The 23,987-nt window shown below is 45.9% G+C and overlaps 3 gene segments (V, D, J or C); all 3 read right to left on the bottom strand.

The window, feature by feature from the left end:
• Positions 1-4,380: 4,380 nt before the first annotated feature.
• Positions 4,381-11,375, bottom strand: LOC125444405 (the record flags this gene model as incomplete). The annotated part of the segment is given in 5 exon segments: positions 4,381-4,400; positions 7,060-7,078; positions 7,567-7,732; positions 9,317-9,388; positions 11,371-11,375. Coding segments are annotated over 5 exon segments (282 nt in total), but the record flags the coding sequence as incomplete, so codon positions are not given.
• A 204-nt stretch (positions 11,376-11,579) lies between these two features.
• LOC125444603 lies at positions 11,580-14,198 on the bottom strand. The segment is given in 2 exon segments: positions 11,580-12,173; positions 14,093-14,198. Coding segments are annotated over 2 exon segments (384 nt in total).
• Positions 14,199-22,508: 8,310 nt separating this feature from the next.
• Positions 22,509-23,701, bottom strand: LOC125444404. The segment is given in 2 exon segments: positions 22,509-22,801; positions 23,656-23,701. Coding segments are annotated over 2 exon segments (339 nt in total).
• Between the last annotated feature and the right edge of the window lie 286 nt (positions 23,702-23,987).

The following is a 23,987-nucleotide window of genomic DNA, read 5'->3' as shown; positions in this document are numbered from 1 at the left end:
CATTTTCAATGAATGCCCCCTGGTTCTAGTATTGTGAGAAAGAGACAAAAATTTCTCTCTGTCAATATTTTCTACCCCAGGCATAATTTTATAGACTTCAATCAAAGGCTTCCTTTCCTTAAACTCTACACTTCCTTAAGCTCTACGCTTTTGAAAGCAAGAGAGGCTTTTATGAGCTCTGTGTTCAGCAATTTCGGTTTTTGGAAAGGTTTCGGGGGAAGAAACTCGCAGGGGAATATAGCCACCGGTTTGCCTTCAGTTCTGGAAATGCTGGACACGTACACTGTTTGCAACACACAATCAATAAACAGATTGTGCTGACCTTCCAGTCTGGATTATTAGAAAAGACGATAGATACAACAGGACCACAAGTAGATGAAAATAGTTTCAGAGGGTCACCGTGTTGATCTGCAATAGAACAGTCAGATTTTGGTCCAGATTTCAGCACCTTCAAGTCAACAAGAGTAAATAAAGGACAACTTTTGAGAACATCCCTAAAATACGTCATGTATGACAAGCTGGGGAGTGGGCAGCACAGTTGTGGTTAACAATGAAGGTGAAGATAAAAGGGGCTTAATGTTTTAATTATTTATAGTGTTACTTCCTTTAGAGCTATTCTGTTCTCTGAAAGAAAAGGAGAGTCAGGTGGAGAATGGAACTCTATCGTATCAACGTCGCTTTCTAGTAAGTATGTGCATTGTGTTGAAAAGAATTTTAATGCAAGGATGCGAAGACAGCCAGGATGGTGTAGTGGGTAAAAGCAGCGGACTCTGATCTGGAGAGTTGGGTTCGAATCCTGTTCAGCTTCTGAGAACTGACAAGATTGAGCTGGCCTGGGTCATCTAGATCAGGTTTCGAAATTACAGTCTGTCTATTGACTTTTGCTCTGGATCAAGATGGGTCCGTTGTACTGAATCTCCATTGATCCCTTATGGGAAGAAAAAACACCGGATCGTCATATTTCCCACCCAAATGCACAGAAACCAAACTCTGAGGGAAAATATTAGCTAAGTGGTACAGGAGCAGCAGTGGCGTAGTGGTTAAGAGCAGGTGCATTCTAATCTGGAGGAACCGGGTTTGATTCTCCACTCTGCTGCTTGAGCTGTGAAGAGAGGCTTATCTGGTGAACAAGATTAGCTTGTTCACTCCCACACATGCCAGCTGGGTGACCTTGGGCTAGTCACAGCTTTTCGGAGTTCTCTCAGCCCCCCCCACCTCACAGGGTGTTTGCTGTGAGTGGGGGAGGGAAAGGAGATTATAAGCCCTTTTCTTTCTTTATTTATTTATTAAATTTAATATACCGCCCTATCCCCGAAGGGCTCAGGGCGGTGAACAACATAGAATTATATATAAAACATACAATTTAAAACAGTTACATTCTAAAACAGTAGCCCACAAACCTATATACACCCTCTCCAGATAGGAAATTGGTCCCCATGATGTTAGGGGACCTTATGAGTAGCGGGGGGGGGGGGTGGCACTATCAGCGGCTGGACTCTCCAAAGGCCGGGTGGAACAGCTCGGTCTTACAGGCCCTGCGGAACTCTCCAAGGTCCCGCAGGGCCCGGACAGCTGGTGGTAGCGTGTTCCACCAGGCCGGGGCCAGAGCCGTAAAGGCCCTGGCCCGTGTGGAGGCCAGCCGCGTCATCGAGAGGCCAGGGATCTCCAGTAGATTTGCCTCTGCTGAGCGCAGAGGGCGGGGCGGGACATATGGGGTAATGCGGTCCCTTTGAGTCTCCTACAGGAGAGAAAGGGGGGATATAAATCCAAACTACTACTACTACTACTACTACTACTACTACTACTACTACTACTACTACTACTACTACTACTACTACTACTACTACTACTACTACTACTACTACTACTCTTCTTCTTCTTCTTCTTCTACAAACATTCCTGCACATAAAGTTTTGACTGTGTATTGACTTTTGCTGTGCTTCTCTCTTCAAGATGTCGTGGCCTCTTTTCCTGCTCTTCCTTTGAATGGGGTTAATGTACCGCAAAAGTCCCACCCTTACCCTCTGTGCGTCACTCAGAGCACAATAGTACACAGCAGCCTCTCCCAGGGTGACGGGATGTAGCTCAAGGGTGGTGGACTTCTTATCTTTAGGGAAATCCACTGTGCTGTTCGGAGTAGGAATTTTTTCTTGGTAGCCTGGATAGACTCCAGCAATATACTGAGGTCCCTGGCTGGAAACCTGTCGATACCACAGGACCTTTTCAGTGGTAACTGAAGAGAGGCTACAATTCAGTTTGAAGGATGTTCCCTCCAAGGCTATCGCTGTGGCCGGCTGCTCGATCTTCTGAGGTCTCCCCAGCATGCCTACATCAAACGGTTGGACAAGAGAATAAAGGTAGTCATTTCACACGTGTGACATTTTGTACCGTGTCTATTCCTAAAAATAAGAGAATTGGCAAAGTTGTAACGGGTGGGGTCCAACCAGGTTTTCCACTGGGCAAGATCGTTTTTTTGGTGACATGCTGGTAATTATTTAGGGTTGCCAGTCTCTAGATGTCCCATAATTACAACTGATCTTCACAATAAATATCAATCCACCTGAACAAAATGGCAACTCCAGGGGGTGATGTCAAAGCATTTTACGACAGTGAGGTCCCTTCCCTCCCCAAACTCCACCCTCTCCAGGCTCCAACCCCAAATATCCCGGTATTTCTGAGCCTGGAGCTGGTGACCCTAATTATGGGGCAACAGCCGTGTGAGTTACGAGGGGTCGTAAAGAGGAGAACTAGGCTAGATTTAGTAGAACAGTTGACTGAATCCCATTCACTGAATCAAGGATGGGAAATCATTTATCCCAGACTCCAGTCCCCAGGCATATCTAGTTCCCAGTGTCTCAAGAAGTAGAATTTAGGGTTTGGGGGAGTTTTCTCAGTTCTCCTTATGCCTGCCTGTTTTGGTGACCATAGCACACAATGATTAGGGAGCCTGTTTCATAGAAGCAGAACGGTGGGATGGTTCTTCACGTTCTTGATCCCAAACATCTTGTTGATTCCATAACATTGCACATACTTTCTTCCCCATATATATATTTTAAGCAAAGAGAGTTTCCACTTAAGTTTGATGATGTTCCAAGACCATCAACTATTGGAGCCAATCCTGGTTGGGTGAACTTCTGAGAATTCGTCTTGTAACTTTCTGACTTGAAGCATGTGTAGAACAGTAGACGGGACCACAGCAAGGGTGGCTGAATGAACTCAGAAACCCCTCAAATTAGGGGTCCCCCCAAAAAAAAATTGGTGTGTAACAGCATTACTTCTTGAGTCACTGAATATGTTGTGAATGTTCCTTCTGCTTGTTCTTGCATGAAGGTTTTTTCTCGGCGCCTCTTTTGGCCAATCTCACTGTGTCACTCGTGGCACAGAAGTAGACTGCAGAGTCGCTCAGCTGGCTGGCGGGTTTCTTCATGTGGAAGGTCTTCAGGTTTTTATTATGATCCGCTTCAAAGCCCCGACGAGCTCCTTCTTCAGAGCCATCTTTGCCCAAATCCTTCAGGAAAATCCTGGGAGGGTGGCCGGGGTGCTGAATGTACCAGAACGGATTGACAGGCAGAGACGATTGATAGCCACATTCAAGAAATATTGGGTTGCCTTGGGGGACAACCACGGTGCCTTCCGATTGGTTCACTGACTGTCCAACGATCCCTTCTGTAGAGAAGAAAATGGCAGAAAGGTGGAGACCAGATGGTCAGGTGGATGAATGGATTGTCATCTCTTTCTCTGCAAAGCTTAGCACCTTGTAATGTCTTTTTTATTATTTCTGGGTTTTTCTGTTGTTGTTCTGATACGTCTATATTGTTATTGTCAGGTGCTAATGTCAGGTTTTCACACCTTTTTTAAAATTAAGGAACAACTTTTTATCACTATTTGCCTTCGTTCCCCATGCTAATTTTCCCCCTGTGTCAACACTCTTTGGATGCAGAATGTTATGATGCAGCCCAACCTCATCCAGTCTCGGAGGCTAAGCATGGTGGGTACTTGGATGGGCGATCACCAAGGGAAACTCTGCAGAGGAAGGGAATGACAAACCACCTCTGCTTCTCCCTTGCACTGAAAGCCCCTTGCTGGGAAGTCATTTGCAACTCGACAGCCCGAACATACATATCAACATCATTCATAGATATTCATCCAGGAGCAGCAGTGGCGTAGGACAGTGGTGGCGAACCTATGGCACGGGTGCCAGAGGTGGCACTCAGAGCCCTCTCTGTGGGCACGCACAGAGTCCCCCACACACATCTAGGCTGGCCTGGGTCACTGGGCTCAATTATTAGCATTAAACCTAAGACCTAATTTTGGGGAGGCAGTGTAGGTAACCCTGTTAAGCGCTGTTAAACCCCACTGATTTTCATGCAAAGAACTCAAGCGCGATCCTTTACCTGGGAGTAACCGTTGGAAGAGTTGCACAGTTGCTTCAAAGCAAAGCCACCAACTACCACCAAGTTTACTCCCGAGTAACGCAGGCCTCAGAGCCAACCGTTTTTCCTAAACTAAAACCTCAGTATTCAGGTTAAATTGCTGTGTTGGCACTTTGCAATAAATAAATGGGTTTTGGGTTGCAATTTGGGCACTCAGTCTCGAAAAGGTTCGCCATCACTGGCGTAGGAGGTTAAGAGCTCGTGTATCTAATCTGGAGGAACCGGGTTTGATTCCCCGCTCTGCCACCTGAGCTGTGGAGGCTTATCTGGGGAATTCAGATTAGCCTGGGCACTCCCACACACGCCAGCTGGGTGACCTTGGGCTAGTCACAGCTTCTCGGAGCTCTCTCAGCCCCACCTACCTCACAAGGTGTTTGTTGTGAGGGGGGAAGGGCAAGGAGATGGTCAGCCCCTTTGAGTCTCCTGCAGGAGAGAAAGGGGGGATATAAATCCAAACTCTTCTTCTTCTTCATATTATCAATACTATGTGGGGAATCTGACAAAGGATCCTTTACTCTCCTAAACAATAAGTGACGCATACACGGTGGACCATCTGGAGTGTACCCCAATATACTGAACACAGATAAGGAGGGGAAACAGAAACAGTCACTTACTTAAGACTGATAAGATGAACACAGCCAAGGTGCAAGAGAAGAGCATGGTCTTCCCAGCAGTAGCAGACGAAGCTGAAGATACTACAAACAGGAAGAATTTGGTTCAAATCCGAATCTGGGCGTTTTGCAGGACACCTCCTCTATGAGAAGACTTAAAGAATGCAATGGACTCCGTCTCCTTTTGAAATAACCACAGGGTTATTTACGGTCCTAGCAGGGGGAGGATAAATTGAAGGATGTGGTTACCAGACAGAATCTCCTTGTAGGCTAAGTTTTTTGAACTTAGAGAAGGATAAACCTCGAAGAACATCTCCCCCTCGTGGCTGATAGTTGCAGAATAGTATCAGATGCAAAAAGGTTTTAGATCTAGATATGGGTGTAGCTCCAGACATTTAGTTTTAGGGTTGGAAAAAAGCAGGGTGTCAATCCAAACTCTTCTGTTCCTCTTCTTCCAGAATCAGGCAGTGGGTACCACTCTGATTGCAGATCCTTTGAATGCAGAAATAACTCCAAAAGTCACATTCATTCTACTTCTGCTGGGTTTAAATCTCTTCAGTCCAATCCAATCCAATCCAAAAACCTTCATTAGGCATAAACCAGGAGTACCATCCATTCCAAATACAAAAACAGGATCATTGTTATATATCATGTAGAACATGGATTAAAAATGTAGCAACTGCTTCAGAAATTTCTACATTAGGGCTGTTCAATAGCTGAGACATTTTTAGTTTGTCTGAGAGAAACATAAATTCTAGAGGTAGTAAAGCTCCCAGATCGGTTCTAATATCATAATACCTAGAACAGTAAAACAGGATATGAGGGATTGAGTCCGTAGCGTTGGGACAGTACCGACAACAACGCTCACTTTGTGGGATGTTAAGGAAATGACCTTGAAGATAGACAGAGGGGAATGAGTTGCATCTTGCTCTTGTCATGACCCATCTGCACTAATTAACAAGCTGTTCTAAGTATACAGCAGGGCTAGATTTCGGGGGGGTGATCCCAAAGTATAGAGGGGAACAGGAGCTTTGTGCAGCACTCAGGAGAGATTGGTATTCCTGGTCGTACAGTCTGATCTTTAGATTGGCTGGCCAAAAGGCCGTAATATATATCTATCTATCTATCTATCTATCTATCTATCTATCTATCTATCTATCTATCTATCTATCTATCTATCTATCTATCTATCTATCTATCTATCTATCTATCTATCTGATCTTTAGATGATGGTAAATTTCTGTGGCTGTAAGCATATGAAGAGACTCCCATGAGAAACCCAAGGAGAAGATTTTTTTTTTCAATATGGAGCCACCACTTCGAAAGCTGAAGCTCCCTATCTCTTCAGTCAAGAAGATGTTTGAAAATGAAGACTTGGTGTTTCTGGAATGCAGCATTCAGGGGAGGGCCCTTTTGAATTTACTAATATTTGCCTGCATACTTGGGGGTTCCCTGAGCGTGCTGAATGCTCACCCAAAGCTGGTCTTGTTTCAGTGTTTTTCTGAAAGGCGCTCCAAAGCAAACTTCATCATAGATACATCAGACAAAAAAATTATACATTGTCTATTGAATGCTAGCAAATATAACCCTGAATTCTAACCACAGGTTATTGCATGCAACGATACGGATGTTGATGCATTATTTCAAATGCTGTTAGGTGTCTAACGCAGATATCAACTTTTAGGAAGCTATCTGGAGATGCAGATGTCTCACTGAGTGGGGTAGATGGAACTGTAACACACAAACTTTGATACTACTAATTTACTAAGTGTATTGAAAAGTGAAAACCACAGTGATTTGTATTTTTTGTAACTTTTTGTATTTATGTATGTTCATAGCTATTTTAAGATAATAGACAATAGTGCACTTATTTTCACTTTTCCGTTCACTTAGTAAATTAGTAGTAAGCATCAAAGTTTGTGTGTTTCTGTTCTCCAGCAGGAGGACTGGCAGTGTTTTTGGTTTATTGTTCATTGTTATTCAGCAGCGGCGTAGGAGGTTAAGATCTCATGTATCTAATCTGGAGGAACCGGGTTTGATTCCCAGCTCTGCCGCCTGAGCTGTGGAGGCTTATCTGGGGAATTCAGATTAGCCTGTACGCTCCCACACACGCCAGCTGGGTGACCTTGGGCTAGTCACAGCTTCTCGGAGCTCTCTCAGCCCCACCTACCTCACAGGGTGTTTGTTGTGAGGGGGGAAGGGCAAGGAGGTTGTCAGCCCCTTTGAGTCTTCTACAGGAGAGAAAGGGGGGATATAAATCCAAACTCTTCTTCAAACTCTTCTTAAGACCTATTAGTAGTATGTTAAGGAGATGGAACTGTTCCTGGCAGAGGATGAGTTCTGTCAGAGATTAGTTTATTTATTTTATTTATTTATTATTGGGTTTTATATACTGCCCTAACCACGGAGGGCTCTGGGCGGTGCACAACATAACTTTAAAGCACATACAGCTAAAACCCATCAAATTAAAACACAGCCGCAACCCCTATTGGTTTCTGAGCTGGTGCCCTCTGCTTTCCCACCACTGTGGCTTTCACAGCACAGTAGTAGGTGGCAGCATCATTCGTCTTCGCCTCGCTGATGGAGAGGTTTGTAGACAGGGTGGCTTTGTTCACCTCCATAGTCCATCGGCCCTTTTTGACTGTATCACGGTAAGTAGAGATGATTAAGCGAGGAGCTGCATCGTGGCTGTGCATGTACCAGAAGAGCATTTGGTATGCAGAGGATTCGTGGTTACAGGGGATCTCTGCTGTCCCTCCCAAAGAGACAGAAACCTCAGGAATCTGAAGAACATCCCCGTAGATTTCAATACCTGGAATAACACGTTTCCATCATCATTGTTTTTCTCGACATGTTCCGGCTTGGTTTTTTTCTTATGAACTACCTCCTTCAAACCACTTTCACCACTGTTTGCAAGTGGTTTGAAGGCGCTCCAAAGGGTGATCACTACTGCACAGAGGATTATCGGCTGCCCTCTCCCCTCCTTGGAAGAACTCTATAATTCCCGAAGCCTAAAGAAAGCCCAAAATATTCTGAGAGACCCGTCTCAACCAGCACACTCTTTTTGAACTGTTACCATCCGGCAGACGATACAGGTCTATCCAAACTAGGACAAAGAGGCTTAGAGACAGCTTCTGCTCTAGAGCTGTGGCGGTGCTGAACTCCGGGGCTTCGTGTTGATGTGTTTGGGGCTGTGTAGGGATGGGTGGAGGAAGGGGAAAGTGAGGATGGGGTATGAGTCCGGAATGGTGTGCATCGAGGAATGCTGCTGTAAATTTTTGTTGTGCGTGCACAATGACAATAAATGCTTATGATTATGCTTCCTTCAGCCCCTTCCCCTGATATTAAGTGGAAAGGTTGACCAGTTAAGACTCTCCCACTCATGGGGAGGAGTTCGGGAATCAAACCCAGTTCTCCAGATTAGAGTCCACCGCTCTGAACCACTACACCACACTAGCAGCAATGGTGGCAATACATACATAAAACCTTTATTAGGCATAATACCAAGATAACAACCAGCATTATCCAGGCAACTGTTCCATTCATAAAACCATCACAGGTATTATTCCAAAGTTCCTAAAAGGAACCTAGCTACAGAATTTAAAATCACAGAAGAGGAGTTGTTTAGTAGGAACGCAACCTTCCCAGCAACAGAGTATTCCTTAAACTTAGCAGGAAGGGAAGTCAAAAGCCTGGCCCTAGCTTCCTCGTATTTGGGACAGTTAAGCATCATATGTTCCATGGATTGCACCACTATAGTACAGTGGGGGCATTTCCACTCGTGCGAGTCAATTTTAAGAAACCTCCCTTGGAGTACAGAACAAGGGAAGGAATTACAACGAGCCCTTGTGTATAGCCATCTAAGCTTGGGCTCTTGGAGTATACCCAGATAGTCTGAATTGTGGCAATAGCTGAAGCGTTTGGTAGTGGCTGGTTGAGCAAGAGATAGAACTCAAACTAAGGAGGAGGGGGAAGCCTGCTTGGGGAAGTGGGGCTGCCCAGCGTCTCTGTCCTAGTTTTTAATATCTTAATCTCTCCACTTACATAGGAAAAGTAGTCCACAGAGATGCTTCCGCAGAGCTGGCCAGGTTCTTGAGACTATCTTGAAGGACATGGATGGTCCTGCTGGATTGTGCTTCTCCTAGGAGATGGCTCCGAAATGCACAAGAGAAACAAAGGTTGGGCCTGAGCTGAACAAATCCTTCCCTTGTGCGTGCTGTTCTTTCTTCTCGTCTTCCAGTCGGAAGAAGAGTGCTTTATGGTTCTCTTTACCGATTCAGGAAAATGCAAACTTCCCCTGTTGAACGAAGGTCTTCACCTGACGTGGAGGCTCTGTTGTGCCACCTAGTGGGGAAAAAGAAGGCAAGACCTGAGGACCAAGTGGTAAATTACGCCTGAGATCTCCTGGCTTCTTTTCATGAAATGTGCAACATGGAGAGAGAGAGAGAGAGAGGGGGGGGGTATATTGGCTTTTTAGGGTTCTTTGGGCAGTGTGGGCAAGATCTGGTTGTTTCGCCCACAGGAGCAGCAGTGGCGTAGTGGCTAAGAGCAGTGGCTAAGAGCAGGTGCACTCTGATCTGGACGAACCGGGTTTGATTCCCAGCTCTGCTGCCTGAGCCGTGGAGGCTTATCTGAGGAATGCAGATTAGCCTGTACACTCCCACACACGCCAGCTGAGTGACCTTGGGCTAGTCACAGCTTCTCGGAGCTCTCTCAGCCCCACCTACCTCACAGGGTGTTTGTTGTGAGGGGGGAAGGGCAAGGAGATTGTCTGCCCCTTTGAGTCTCCTGCAGGAGAGAAAGGGGGGATATCAATCCAAACTCTTCTTCTTCATCATCATCTATAGCTGGCATCTTTAGAGGCATGTCATGGTGAGATGTGCTGTGCTCATGATTTCATGTTGGCGAGGGAGCGAGCTTGTTTCCCGCTGCTCCGGAGACTAGGACCAGGAGTAATGGGTTCAAAGAAAAGAGATTCCACCTAAACATCAGGAAGAACTTCCTGACAGTAAGGGCTGTTTAATAGTGGAATGCACTATCTTAGAGTGTGGTGGAGTCTCCTTCTTTGGAGTTTTTAAAAGAGAGGCTGGATGGCCATCTGTCAGGAGTGCTTTGATTGTGTCTTCCTGCATGGCAGGGGGTTGGACTGGATGACCCTTAGGGTCTCTTCCAACTCTATGATTCTATAATTCATTTCGTTTCACCCTCTTCAATCAATACAAGAGAACAGCCTTCCTGAATTGTCCCCAAAAGCCACTCTAGTCCAGTATCCTTTTTCTCACTCTGGCCACCGAGAGGTTTTTTTGTGGACTCCGTAATGCCATGATCCTGCACTGAGCCAGGAGATTGGACTAGATGGCCTCTATGTTCTCTTCCAGCTCTGATTCTATGATTCCATGGACAAAGTCAAAAGCAAGAACTTGACCCCTGGGCAACAAGTATGCACAGATACATGGAGGTGACTTTTCACAGCTATGCCTCTCGAATGTTCCTGGCTGCACAGACCACTCAGCAAGGGATATTGTGGCGCTCCAGCATAAATTGAGAAAGGGCACGCAGGCAGTGTGAACATGGGAAGTGAGAGGACATGCAAAAGGGTGTGAGAAGGATGGCCAGAGGGTGGGGGCCCAAGTCCTTCTGATTGAGGCACAGTGGATGGGACACAGGTGGGTAGAATGAAAGAGGCACAAGCAGAGGGCCTTGGAACAGAGGAGGGGAAGGGGTACTTGGACACCCCCCAGGACCTGCCCCGCCCCCCCAAAAAACCCCTTGGAACCAGTTCTACTGGATGACATTAAACAATTATCAGTCAGGAGTTTTAGCATGAGCATCCTTCAAAGTCTGTTTCTTTTTATTATTATTTTTTGAATAACTTTATTGATTTTTAAATTAATTACAAAGAGGTTAAAGTTTCAAAGCGAACGCAATTCACGACATAAATAATGACATCTGATCCGCTTCGACTTTCCTCAATATCTGAGTGAGCGTTATTCCCAGAGGTGGGATCCAGCAGGTTCTCACAGGTTCCCGAGAGTAGGTTACCAATTCTTTGTGTGTGCCGAGAAGGGGCTACTAATGGGTGATTTTGCCACGTGATTTTTGCCTTCGTTACGCCCCTCCTCTCAGCAGTAGCGCGCAGGACTTGAAGCAGTCTAGCAGGAGGTGCACCGGCATGCGTGGCAGCCTGCGCCTGCGTGCATTAGATGTTCTCAGCCTAAGGGACCGGCACAGCGGCTGGCATCCCTGCCACAGCCCCCCGCCCCAGGAATGTCCCGCCCCAGAGATGCCTGGCCACACGGTCCCTCATCAAGGTGCCCATGCCCTACCCCATTGGCGCTACGCCACAGTTTGAATCCCACCACCATGGGAACCTGTTACTAAAAATTTTGGATCCCACCACTGGTAATTCCTTTTCTTACTAATGATGTAACCGGGGCTTCCCCTATCTTGTACGAAATAAATTCTTCAGCGGTTATTAATCCCATAATTGAAAAAGAAAAAAAAGAAGAAAAATTGATTCCAGCTCAAGCTATTATTCTTTAAACAAACAAAAAAGGAAAATGCGTGACATTCCTCTCTCTAGTTCTTCCCCTAACTAATCTTAATACCTTTCCCGTTCTTCTCCACAGAGCTTTGAATCAAAATTTTAAATTAAGATAATTCACCACTGGAGGCCAAACGTTGAGAAAGCCTGTTTCAAATGGAGAACTGCAAAAGGTCCACGGGGTTGGATCTGTATTCTGAAATCCTGCCTCGTTTTCTGCCTCTGTAACACTTCACTGTGTCTCGCAAGTGCTGAACACACCCTTTTTGCACTAGGCAGGATGTGTCTGTGTATCACTGTGCCCCATGGCACAGAAGTAGACGGCAGCATCGCTGAGTCGGGTGCTGTTCAGATAAACGGAGCTGGTTTTCTTGGCCGTGTCCAGACTCGCCACAAAGTAGCCGTGAGATTCAGAGGAAGTTTTAAACAATATGGCCATAAACTGAATCTGGCCACCAGAGGACTGTTTGTACCAGTGAATGCTGTTTGCAGCTTCGCCGTAGGAACAGTTGAGTAGGACAGGTTCCCCCTCCTTGGCCAAAATGGATGGGTCCTGGGAGACAGGATTTTTCTGACCTGAAACCCCTGAAAGAGAAGGAAAAGTTTTTTTAATAATAATAACAAGCCTTTATTGGCATAAAATAAACATACAAAATAAGCATACAAAATTTGCCCGTTATTGCTCACAGTTATAGACACTGGTACTAAAATATATACATGGTCCTTCTGTAACTATAGGACATTCCTTCAGCTAAGTTGACTCACTTAAGCGTCATCGGATACTAACAGAAGCTAGAAAAATTACTGCTGGCTATATGTGGTCATAATACATAGACATTGATTGGTATTCATCTAGACTTACGTCTATTATCTTTAGCAGAAATTTTGCTACATTCTCGCACACTGTGGGATCCATGTTGTTCAAAAGCATAGGTATCTTAAGAGCATCAGTTAGATTATTATACAGAAATGGGATTAGTGCAGATTGCGACATTCTGATTTTTGCAAACCTTACACAATGAAAGAGGGTATGATCGAGTGTCTCCACCTGACCCATATTGCATGGACATAGCCTCCTCTGTTTATCAATTTGTTGATATCTGCCATAGAGCAGCATAGAAGGCATTAGATTGAATCTGGCCAGTGTTAAGGCTCTTCTTAATTTAGGGTTGGTGATCCAATGTAAATAATTGGCCATGTGTCCTTGTTCAATTGGAATAAGCAGGGTCAGGGGGGAACACGAGAAGGAAAAGTTAATCTTCTTTGCTCTTGAGAAAGGAGGCTGGAAAAATGAAGAGGGAAGGAAGGCGGAGATAAGGAGAAAGGTAGAAAGAGGAGAAGCGGTGCGATAAGACAAGAATCTTAACACTTTAGTTAGGGGATTTATTTGCAGCCTCTCCAGAGGCCGGCAACAGACCCAAACTGGAGGTTGAATGACTTTCCTGTCCTAGACTCATATTTAGAACATTCCTTAAGAACATAAGAACATAAGAACTAGTCTGCTGGATCAGACCAGAGTCCATCTAGTCCAGCACTCTGCTACTCGCAGTGGCCAACCAGGTGCCTTTGGGAGCTCACGTGCAGGATGTGAAAGCAATGGCCTTCTGCTGCTGCTGCTCCCGAGCACCTGGTCTGCTAAGGCATTTGCAATCTCAGATCAAGGAGGATCGAGATTGGTAGCCATAGATGGACTTCTCCTCCATAAATCTGTCCAAGCCCCCTTTAAAGCTGTCCAGGTGGGTGGCCATCACCACCTCCTGTGGCAGCATATTCCAAACACCAATCACATGTTGTGTGAAGAAGTGTTTCCTTTTATTTGTCCTAATTCTTCCCCCCAGCATTTTCCATGAATGTCCCCTGGTTCTAGTATTGTGAGTTCTACCTGTGAGTGCCAGCAGAGAGTCTTCAAACCTTCTGTTTCTTCCCTCTCCTCTCTTCCTTCAAAAGGAGGCAAGAAACCCATTCATATGAGCAGTTCCCTCTGACTTTACAACTGCCACCCTACAGGGAAGGGTAGAAGATGAAGGGTTAAGGGGATCTACTCCTGAATAGATGGGCATAAGGGAAGAAATGTGTCCCTCTGAAGCCAAGGACTGACCTCCAGACTAAAGGGATCTGCTGCAGAGATTCTTAGCATTGGAAGTTTCTGCTCCAGAGTCCCTTGTCTTGATATTCTGGGTCACGGAGGGAAGTCACATAGCCAAAGGTGGAGAGTGGTCAGAACTGAACCTCCCATTCATCTGAACACTCAACTCCACCATCAATTTCTGGGGAAAGGAAGCGAAGAGAGTGTTTTCAAAGGACAGAAAACATGGAATGAAGGTGGATAACAATTGCCAAAAAGAGAGGAGAGAGAGAGAGAGAGAGAGAGAGAGAGAGAGAGAGAGAGAGAGAGAGAGAGAGAGAATTTATTGTGATGCATGTCTGCAGTGGAGAAAGAGAGGCCAGCCAGTGTACCCAATTGAGCACTGAACTGGATACAGATCTAGATCCAAAGAAGTTACCTGTGGAGAAAGCAAGAAGGAAAACAGCAATCCAACCGGTCCAGGGCCCCATCTTCTGCACGAAATACATGGGAAATGAGCCTCCTGTTTTGCAGAGGTATAATACCCCTTAGCTCAGGAAACAGAGCTATGATTCACGCTGTTCGTGCTGCGGAAGCCAGCCAATCAGAGACAGGCATCTCTCAACAACCTACATCAAGAACCATAAGGGGAGGAACGTAGTTATAAAAAGAACTGCCCTCCGCTGTGCTCATTTAAATCTATCCTCCTCAATATGTTCACAAGGACCCTCCCGGATTGGACCGAAGGAAGTTCTGCTCCAGCATTCTCTTCCTCGCAGTGGCCACTGAGATGTTCCTTACAGCGCCCATAGGAAAGCCTTGGAAAGAAGAAACTGACCTTTTCAGTTTGTCCCCTGGGCAACCAGTTTTCAAAGGTACACTGCGCCTGGACATGGAGGCTCCATTTACCAGCCATGGCTAAATGTCATTGTTGGCACTATCCTCTGTGATTTAGCCTAATTCCCCCTTTTAAAGCATTGGGAAGCATGTCTAAATGTCTAGATGAGACATACCGGGACAGACTGAAGCAGAAAGAGGTTTGTCCATCAGCGTCAGAGTTTAGTTCCTTGCTGGTTTTGACTGCCACTATTGTAAGCAGAGCTAGATGGTCGCCCCCCCCCCACCCCCCCAAGGAACTGCCTATATCATCTGCTGCTAGAATGGGTTCTAATGGTCCTCCAAATTGTACTGATTCCAGAGCAAAGTTGGAGAAAGGGCACGGAGGGCGCTGGAGAGGATGCAAGGGGGTGAAGGAAAGATGTGGAATACACGGGGTGGGGGGAGCACAGGCCAAGGGCCAGATAGGGGGACTCCTGGACCATCTCCACCGAGGACCCCCCCCCCCAAATCTTGGAACCAGCCCTGCCAGAGGACAATAATAATGACCAGTCAGGAGTTTTAACGGGCGCATCCCTCGAAGGATATTTCCAAAGCCCACTGGGCCAAATATAAATTCTGAAATGGGGTTGGATTGCCAATCTCTGTAAAAATTTCATTTCATCTGACACGCTCTACCATTTTTGCAATGGGAAGGATGCATCTGTTTACCACTGTGCTCCATGCCACAGAAGTAGACGGCAGAATCGCTGAGCCGAGTGTTCTTCAGGTAGAGGGAGCTGGTTTTCTTGGCCGTGTCCAGACTCACGGTGAAATCGCCCTGACGCTCAGAGGACGTTCTGAACAGTAGGTGTATCAACTGAATGTGGCCACCGGGAGATTGTTTGTACCACTGGATGCTCCGTGCAGTTCCACTATAGGAGCAGTTGAATTGGACGGGCTCTCCCACCTTCGCCGAAGCGGATACATCTTGGGAGACAGAATCCTGTCCTGATACACCTGGAACAGAACAAAAATAAGTCAGTTTTCCTTCGGAAAGTAGTCTGGAAAAATGAGGAGGGAAGGAAAACCAGGAGAAGGGAACGGGTACAGACAGGGGAAATGATGAATCGGACAAGTACTTTATTTACTTATTTAGGGAATTCATATGCTGCCTCTCCAGCAACCTACAATAGTCTGAAACTGTTATAAAACAGTCTGGATGAATCCTAGGCTTCTCGCACATGCAGAATAATGCACTTTCAAACTGCTTTCAGTGCTCTTTGAAGCTGTGCGGAATGGCAAAATCCACTTACAAACAGTTGCGAAAGTGGTTTGAAAGCGCATTATTTTGCGTGTGCGGAAGGGGCTGCTAGTTGCACCCTTTTATTTGCCAATGTTATTGTTCCCTTGTGCCTTGTGTCCTTTATCCCACCCTCTCTATGTTCCCATATCTTTCCTTTGGCCTGTAGATTCTTTTAGACATTATAGTTCTAGTTTTAATATATTTTATTCTTTTAACGGTAAGCATCTTACCTACCTTAAGCTGGTCTATGTCTGCAATAAAGACTGATTCTGATTCTGAAACCGGGTATTGAATGACGCTTTTCTTCAAAAAGAGGAAACGTGCCCATTCGGGTGGCTTCACAAATGCCACCGTACATCGGCTTGCAAGAGAAGATCCAGGGGTTAATGGGACCCATTCCTGAATAATGGCCATGAGGACAGAGTGTGTGTCCCACTGGTGCAAAGTGTACCCATCTGGATCTGGGATCATTTCCAGACCTGGATCCAGAAAAGTTACCTGTGGATAGAGCCAGAAGTAAAGTGGCGATTCGAGTGGCTGACGGACTCATCTTGAGTGTGAACTATGTGATAAATGAGCCTCTTACACAGCAGAGGTGTGGTACAGACCACAGACTTGTGTGGGCGGTTTCATGTTCCCCTCATTGGAGGATCAAAGGAGACATCAGCCTTTGCTCTTCTCATCCGCACAGCAGCATCTGATGTTCTCTGAACACAACGTGTCACCCCGGAAATGGGCAGAAAGGACTGTCTAGGACAGTGGTGGTGAACCTTTGGCACTCCAGATGTTATGGACTACAATTCCCATCAACCCCTGCCAGCATGGCCAATTGGCCATGCTGGCAGTCGCAGATGGGAATTGTAGTCCATAACATCTGGAGTGCCAAAGGTTCGCCACCACAGGTCTAGGAGATCCTCCAGTCTCTCTCCACCTTCACCCATCCTTGGAGACTCTCTCCACTTCTGTCTCTCCCTGCTTCTCCGAAACGTGTTTGAGCTTTTGGGATGGGAGAGGCAGTTTGAAACCCAGTAATGCACAACCATGCGCAACTGACAATGTGTGGTACTGCCCCCTTCTGGCCACTCGTTAAATGGGTGTCAGATCTGACACTGTGCTTGAACACCAGCAGGTAAGAAAATACACCACAAATACTTGAGAGGGAGAGATTTTAGTAGCCACCCATGAAAGCAATTTTAAACAGTCGTTTCTTAATCATGCTGCAAAGTTGTTATTGCCGTGGAATTTGTCTTAATAGTCCTCCGCAGTACGAGGAATTGCTGCATAACTGTCTTGACCGCTGTGATGGACAGGCGACCCAACTGCTATTGTTTATTGAGGTCAGTATTGGGATCCTGGCCAGCTTAGTCTGCCACTATTGCAACCAGAGATTGAGGTCTCTTTCCCAGAAATTCCCCGCACTGCAAACCGGGGCTAAATGTCGCCAGTAGAACCATTCTCTGCGATTAACCCCCTTTTAAAGTGCTCCAGAATGAATTTGGGGGGAGGGAATCACAAAACACAATCTGGATTTCTAAAACCGGGCGGCAGACCTATGAATTTGTGACAGGCCTGTTTTGATTTTCCTTCTCTGTTCCTATTATGAAAGCAGATAAGCCAGGTAGGAACACAGCTAATAGTAATCTAGCAAGTGGAAAAAGGACAGAGGACCTGAATTCAGGCTGGAAAGTTATGCTGGAAAAGGTCCAAAGGAGAAAAAGCTGAGTTGGAAACCTGAAAATCTGTCACGTTTCTGATCTCTGTAAAGCTTTATTCCCCCCTTTCTGTCATAAGCAGGATGTGTCTATGTACCACTGTGAGCCATGGCACAAAAGTACACAGCAGAGTCATCCAGCCGCGTGCTGTTCAGATACAAGGAGGACTTTCTGCTCTTTGTGTCCAGACTCATTACAAAAGAGTCGTCACGTTTAGAGGTTGAGGTACTCAATAAAGCCAGAAAGTGAAGCCGGCCTCCAGGGTACTGCTTGTACCACTGTAGGCTGTACTCGGTTCCCGAATAAGAGCAGTTGAGTTGGATAGGATCTCCCTCCTGGGCCGAAGCTGATGGATCTTGGGAGACAGAATCCTTCTGGCTTGACTCACCTGGAAAGAAAGAAAGAAAGAAAGAAAGAAAGAAAGAAAGAAAGAAAGAAAGAAAGAAAGAAAGAAAGAAAGAAAGAAAGAAAGAAAGAAAGAAAGAAAGAAAGAAAGAAAGAAAGAAAGAGTCACAATTACTGCTTGTAGATGTTTAGATTAATAGCGTTTTCTTTCTCCAAAAATTCAAGCCTAATGTCTTCTTATAGTGCTAACCTCTGCAGTGTCCCTCCAGTCTAACCAACAGGTTTCATAGAATCATAGAGTTGGAAGAGACCACAGGGGCTATTAAAGTCAACCCCCTGTTATGCAGGAACACATAATCAAAGCACTCCTGACATATGTTCATCCAGCCTCTGTTTAAAAACCTCCAAAGAAGGAGACTCCACCATTCGAGGCAGTGCATTCCACCATCGAACAGCCCTGACTGTCAGGAAGTTCTTTCTAATGTTTAGGTGGAATCTCTTTTCCTGCACCTTGAATCCATTACTCCATGTCCTAGTCTCTAGCAGAAAACAAGTTTGCTCCCTCTTTGACAAGGCATCCCTTCAAATATTTAAACACAGCTATCATGTCCCCCCCACCTTAACCTTATCTTCTCCAGACCAAACATCCCCAGCTCCCTAAGCCTCTCTTTGTAGGGTATGGATTCCAGACCTGTTACCATTTTGGTTGGCCTCCTTTGGACACGTTCCAGCTTCTCAATATCCTTCTTAAATTTTGGTGCCCAGAACTGAACACAGTACTCCAGGTGAGCTCTGACCAAGGCAGAATAGAGTGGTACAATTAGAAGAAGAAGAAGAAGAAGAAGAAGAAGAAGAAGAAGAAGAAGAAGAAGAAGAAGAAGAAGAAGAAGAAGAAGAAGAAGAAGAAGAAGAAGAAGAAGAAGAAGAAGAAGAAGAAGAAGAGGAGGAGGAGGAGGAGGAGGAGGAGGAGGAGGAGGAGGAAGAAGAGGAGGAAGAGGAGGAGGAGGAGGAGTTTGGATTTATATCCCCCCTTTCTCTCCTTTAGGAGACTCAAAGGGGCTTACAATCTCCTTGCCCTTCCCCCCTCACAACAAACACCCTTCCCTCGATCTAGACACTATACTCTTATTGATGCATCCCAGAATTGCATTGGCTTTCTTGGCTGCCCTGTCACACTGCTGACTCAATGGAGAGACTGCATAGTGGACTTAGACAACACAAATTGGATTCGCAATGGCTGTAACTCTGCCTGAGACCACACAGTGACTTACTTCAGTTCTTTGCAACACGCTGGGACTAACTTCTGAATAAAAACTCCTAAGATCGGGCTGCACTTCCTGTCAAAACCGACGAAGCCCCAGGCCCTGACTGCTGCGATCCAAACCCTCTCGTTTATTTGGGGACCCAAGATACCTGTGGATCCAGCCAGCAGCTGAGCCATGACTATCACCACCAATATCCTCATCTTTAGGCTGACTGATGTGAGAGATGAGCTGCTGTCTTGTGTGTTGCTGACAGAGCCCCAGCCAAGACCACAGCCTCGTGGGCGTGTTTGGGTTCCTGCCCTCTGAGGAATCAAGGAAACGGCAGTCTGTGCTCAGGTCATGGGCTTAAAGTGTGTTCAGGGGCATACCACCAGTGGTGGCGAACCTTTGGCACTCCAGATGTTATGGACTACAATTCCCATCAGCCCCTGCCAGCAAGGCCGATTGTCTGTGCTGGCAGGGGCTGATGGGAATTGTAGTCCATAACATCTGGAGTGCCAAAGGTTCGCCACCATGGGCCCAGAGAGACGTATGGGGTCAAATGTCCCCAGGCTGCATTTTAGTCACGTGGCGGGGGCGGAAAATTGCCCCCCACACCCTTCCTCCTCCTCCATTCTTCAGCTCTATGAAACTGCAGCAGCGGCATAGTGGTTAAGAGCAGGTGCATTCTAATCTGGACGAACCGGGTTTGATTCCCTGCTCTGCCCCTTGAGCTGTGGAGGCTTATCTGGGGAATTCAGATTAGCCTGTGCACTCCCACACACGCCAGCTGGGTGACCTTGGGCTAGTCACAGCTCTAAGGAGCTCTCTCAGCCCCACCCACCTCACAGGGGGGAAAGGCAAGGGGGGGAAGGCAAGGAGGGGGGAAAGGCAAGGAGATTGTAAGCCCCTTTGAGTCTCCCACAGGAGAGAAAGGGGGATATAAATCCAAACTACTACTACTACTACTACTCCTCCTCTTCTTCTTCTTCTTCTTCTTCTTCTTCTTCTTTGACCTGGTGCAAAAGACAGTTGTTTGGTTGTGGTTGGGGAGGGTGGCCGCCCATACGGGGGTGGGGTGGCGAGGCAGAAATCCCAGATTTTGCCCCGGGCTACATTTTTCCTAGATACGCCACTGTGTGGGGTAGAGGAATTTCCAAGTGGTGGGGGTACGTAGAGTGTCAGATTAGGGCCTAGGACAGCCGGATTTGAAGCCTTCCTCTGCCTTATGAACCTCCTGCAATTCCTACCAAGCCCCAGGCCACAGGAATCAGTTACCTCAGAGAAAATGGCCGTTGTGGAGTGTGGCTGCTATCACACTCGATCCAGATAAAGTACCTCCCTCCCACAAACCCACAAACCTTAGCCTGTCTCTATCCCCAAACCTCAAAGAAACTTCTCAGCTCAGAGGTGTCTACCCTGCAACTTTTCTGGGTGATCCCAGGCCCACCATAATCTCTCAGCCTAGACTACCTCGCAAGGTTGTTGTTGTCAGGATTCAGTGATGCGATAAGCCACTGGGATTTCCAGTCAGGAAGAAAGTCAGGGCATTAAGAAAAATTAAATGTATGTGGTCCAGCCGTACAGGATCCGACCAACTCATCTGGTCCAGCATTCTGTTTCCCACCCTGGTGAATCAGATGTCCCGAGAAGGTCTACAATCAAGGCACAGAGACTAAAGTTTCCGCCTGTCTGTACTGACATTCAAAGGGTTACTGCCTCTGGACACGGAGGCTCTATTTCATCATCAAAGCCAACAGCAATTGATGGCCCTCTCCTCCAAAAAGCCCCGTCCTGTCTGCAAACTTGGGCTCAGGATTCCTCAAGTTTAAAAAATCTCTGAGAGCAGGAAGGTTGATTTGGAACACTTTCTCTTTCCTTTACAGCTATGCCTGATTCCAAGACCAGCTTTAGCAAAGAGAACCGACGGCTCGGAGAGTGGAGAAGAATCACCACTAGGTGGCAGCAAGGGAGAGCAAAAAATAAAGATTCCTAGTAAAGGTATCTCATCCCACTTGTAGCACTGAATAATTTGGGGACAGCCATTTTATTCCTGTACAGTTGTCCAAGTTTTGTGCTGCAGATCTGTGTGTGACCCTATGAATCAATGGCCCCTTCCGCACATGCAGAATAATGCACTTTCAGTCCACTTTCAATGCACTTTGAAGCTGGGTTTTACTGTGCAAAATAGCAAAATTGTAAAAAGTGGATTGAAAAAACAATTGTAAAAGTGGATTGAAACTGCATTATTCTGCATGTGCGGAAGGGGCCAATGTCCTCCAAAACGTCCTGTCGTTGGCAGCCTTGCTCAAATCTTTCAAATTTAGGCCTGCGGTTTCCTCAACTGAGTCAATTCATCTCATGTTGGGTCTTAAGAAGGATATTGACAAGCTGGAACGTGTCCAGAGGAGGGCAACCAAAATGGTCAAAGGTCTGGAATCCATGCCCTGCGAAGAGAGACTTAGGGAGCTGGGGATGTTTAGTTTGGTGAAGAGAAGGTTAAGGGGATGACATGAAAGCCGTGTTTAGATATTTGAAGGGATGCCGTGTTGAAGAGGGAGCAAGCTTGTTTTCTGCTGCCTCAGAGACTAGGACCCGGAGTAATGGATTCAAGGTGCAGGAAAAGCTATTCCACCTAAACATTAGGAAGAACTTTCTGACTGTCAGGACTGTTCGACAGTGGAATTCACTGCCTCGGAGAGTGGTGGAGTTTCCTTCTTTGGAGGTTTTTAAACAGAGGCTGGATGAACATATGTCAGGAGTGCTTTGATTATGTGTGGCAGGGGGTCGGACTTGATGGCTTTGTGGTCTCTTCCAACTCTATGGCTCATTCCGCACTTGCAGAATAATGCACTTTCAAACTGCTTTCAGTGCTCTTTGAAGCTGTGCGGAATGGCAAAATCCACTTGCAAACAGTTGTGAAAGTGGTTTGAAAACGCATTATTTTGCGTGTGCGGAAGGGGCCTATGATTCTATGATTTTACACACACACACACCCTGTCTTAGGGCCCCTATTGGGTGGAAAGGGGACTTAGTGATGCTTTAAATAGATAAATAAATAGTAACGTAAACTAGTGCAGAGAAGGATGGAGAGGGCAAATGTGTAACATTTACATGCCAAATAAAAGGGTCAATTGCAGAAAGGCACCGATATGAATACTGTGCCCAGGCGTGGATACGTGGATGCTATAGTTCCGCGATCAGATTCTGCAGGCACGGACTTAGCCCTGAGCACCGAATTCAGCATCCCAAAAAAGATCCCATTTCATGGAAGGGACACCTGTTCCTCCTTCTTCACTGGCCAGTGAAAACCATATTGATGAACTTCCAGTATAAAATCTGATTCCCAAGCACAAAGCAGGCCAGGAGTCTGAAAAGTCAACTTCTCTCTCAGACTGCAAAGTTTTTGCCCAAGTTTCCAGTGCACCTGTCTCATTGTGCTTCCACAGCGCAGAAGTAGGTGGCTGTGTCTTTGTGCTGGACTCCTGAGATGTGCAGATGACTCGTCTTCTTGTCTTTTTTGAGCACAGCACTGAAGTTGGGTCCCTTTCTGACTTCCTCTCCCACTATCGTGAGCAGATGTGTTGGTCCTTCTCCCGGGAATTGCCTGTACCACTGCAAACTGTAGAAAGAGCTAGTTTCGTACTTGCAGGCAATGCTAGCGGTCTCTCCTTCCCTGGTGAACACCAGCCAGCTCTGGTTCACCTGGACTTGGCACCTGACCCCTGCATGAGAATAATGTGTAGTTAATTCAGAGTATTTTTGAACAAACTATCCATCAGGATAGATCTTGGAAATCCCTGGAAGTGGAGAGAAGAGATTAGCCAAAATGAACAAAACAAAGGAAAATAGGCTGTTGGTTTTGCAGCGGAGTTTTCCATTTATGGCGGGAACGTAGCCGTGCTTCATCGTTTTGGTCACAAGTTGTGAAAACGCCATCAACTGGTATGGAAAAACCAATGCCATTTACTCCAGAAACTTTTCAAATTTAAATTATTTACCGAACTTTCCCACAGACAAAAGGATTATAGCTCTTCATACGATTACTGCTGCAAGATTGATTTTTTTTTTTGCAAAGAAATTGGAATCAAAAAGTCGCTCCTAACTGGCACGATTGAATTGGTAAAGTAAAAGAGTTTTATAATTCGGTACAGTTAACTTTTTATCAAAAAAAATTATTATACAAATTAGATAATTGATGGTCCAATACGAGAATGGAAAAAGTTCTTTTGGGCCCCTTCCGCACATGCAAAATAATGCATTTTCAAACCACTTTCACAACTGTTTGCAAGTGGATTTTGCTATTCCGCACAGCTTTAAAGAGCACTGAAAGCAGTTTGAAAGTGCATTATTCTGCATGTGCAGAATGAGCCTTGGCATTTGGACTTAATTTCCATTAGTTAGGATGGTTAAGTGGGTGGTTTGCAACCATTTGTTTTTATGGAGTTTTGTGTTTGTATTTGCATTTGATTTTTACGATGTTTGTGTTTGCATGAACAAATAAAAATTAATGCGAGACACTGCACTGTTGGAGAAGAGAGGATTAGATTACATAGGAGAGGGGATACTCAGTACTTACCACCAACAAACACTAACAGTAGCACCAGCAGAACCCTTGGGGACATCTTCAATATGATCTCTGACTGCTCTTGCTGAAGACCCAAGTGGTGGAGCTGAATTTTTCAGCTCAGGAAACATCACAATTGAATCATAATTCACACACGAGGTTCCTGTTGCTACACCCAGCCAATCAGAAGCAAGAGGTATGTGGAACAAAGGGGGAATAAATCTACAGAATCGGGCTGTTCAGTCTCTATTCAGTTCCACTCTGCCCCAAGGAGGACTCAGAATCAGATAACATCAGAGAGCTATTTTTTATGTCTAATCCAGCAACCTGTTTCCTGAACTGGC

The sequence above is a fragment of the Sphaerodactylus townsendi genome, linkage group LG15 (assembly GCF_021028975.2).
Source record: "Sphaerodactylus townsendi isolate TG3544 linkage group LG15, MPM_Stown_v2.3, whole genome shotgun sequence".
Lineage (NCBI taxonomy): Eukaryota > Metazoa > Chordata > Lepidosauria > Squamata > Sphaerodactylidae > Sphaerodactylus > Sphaerodactylus townsendi.
The sequence above is the reverse complement of the archived record's forward strand: the minus strand, read 5'-3'. Positions and strand labels throughout refer to the sequence as shown.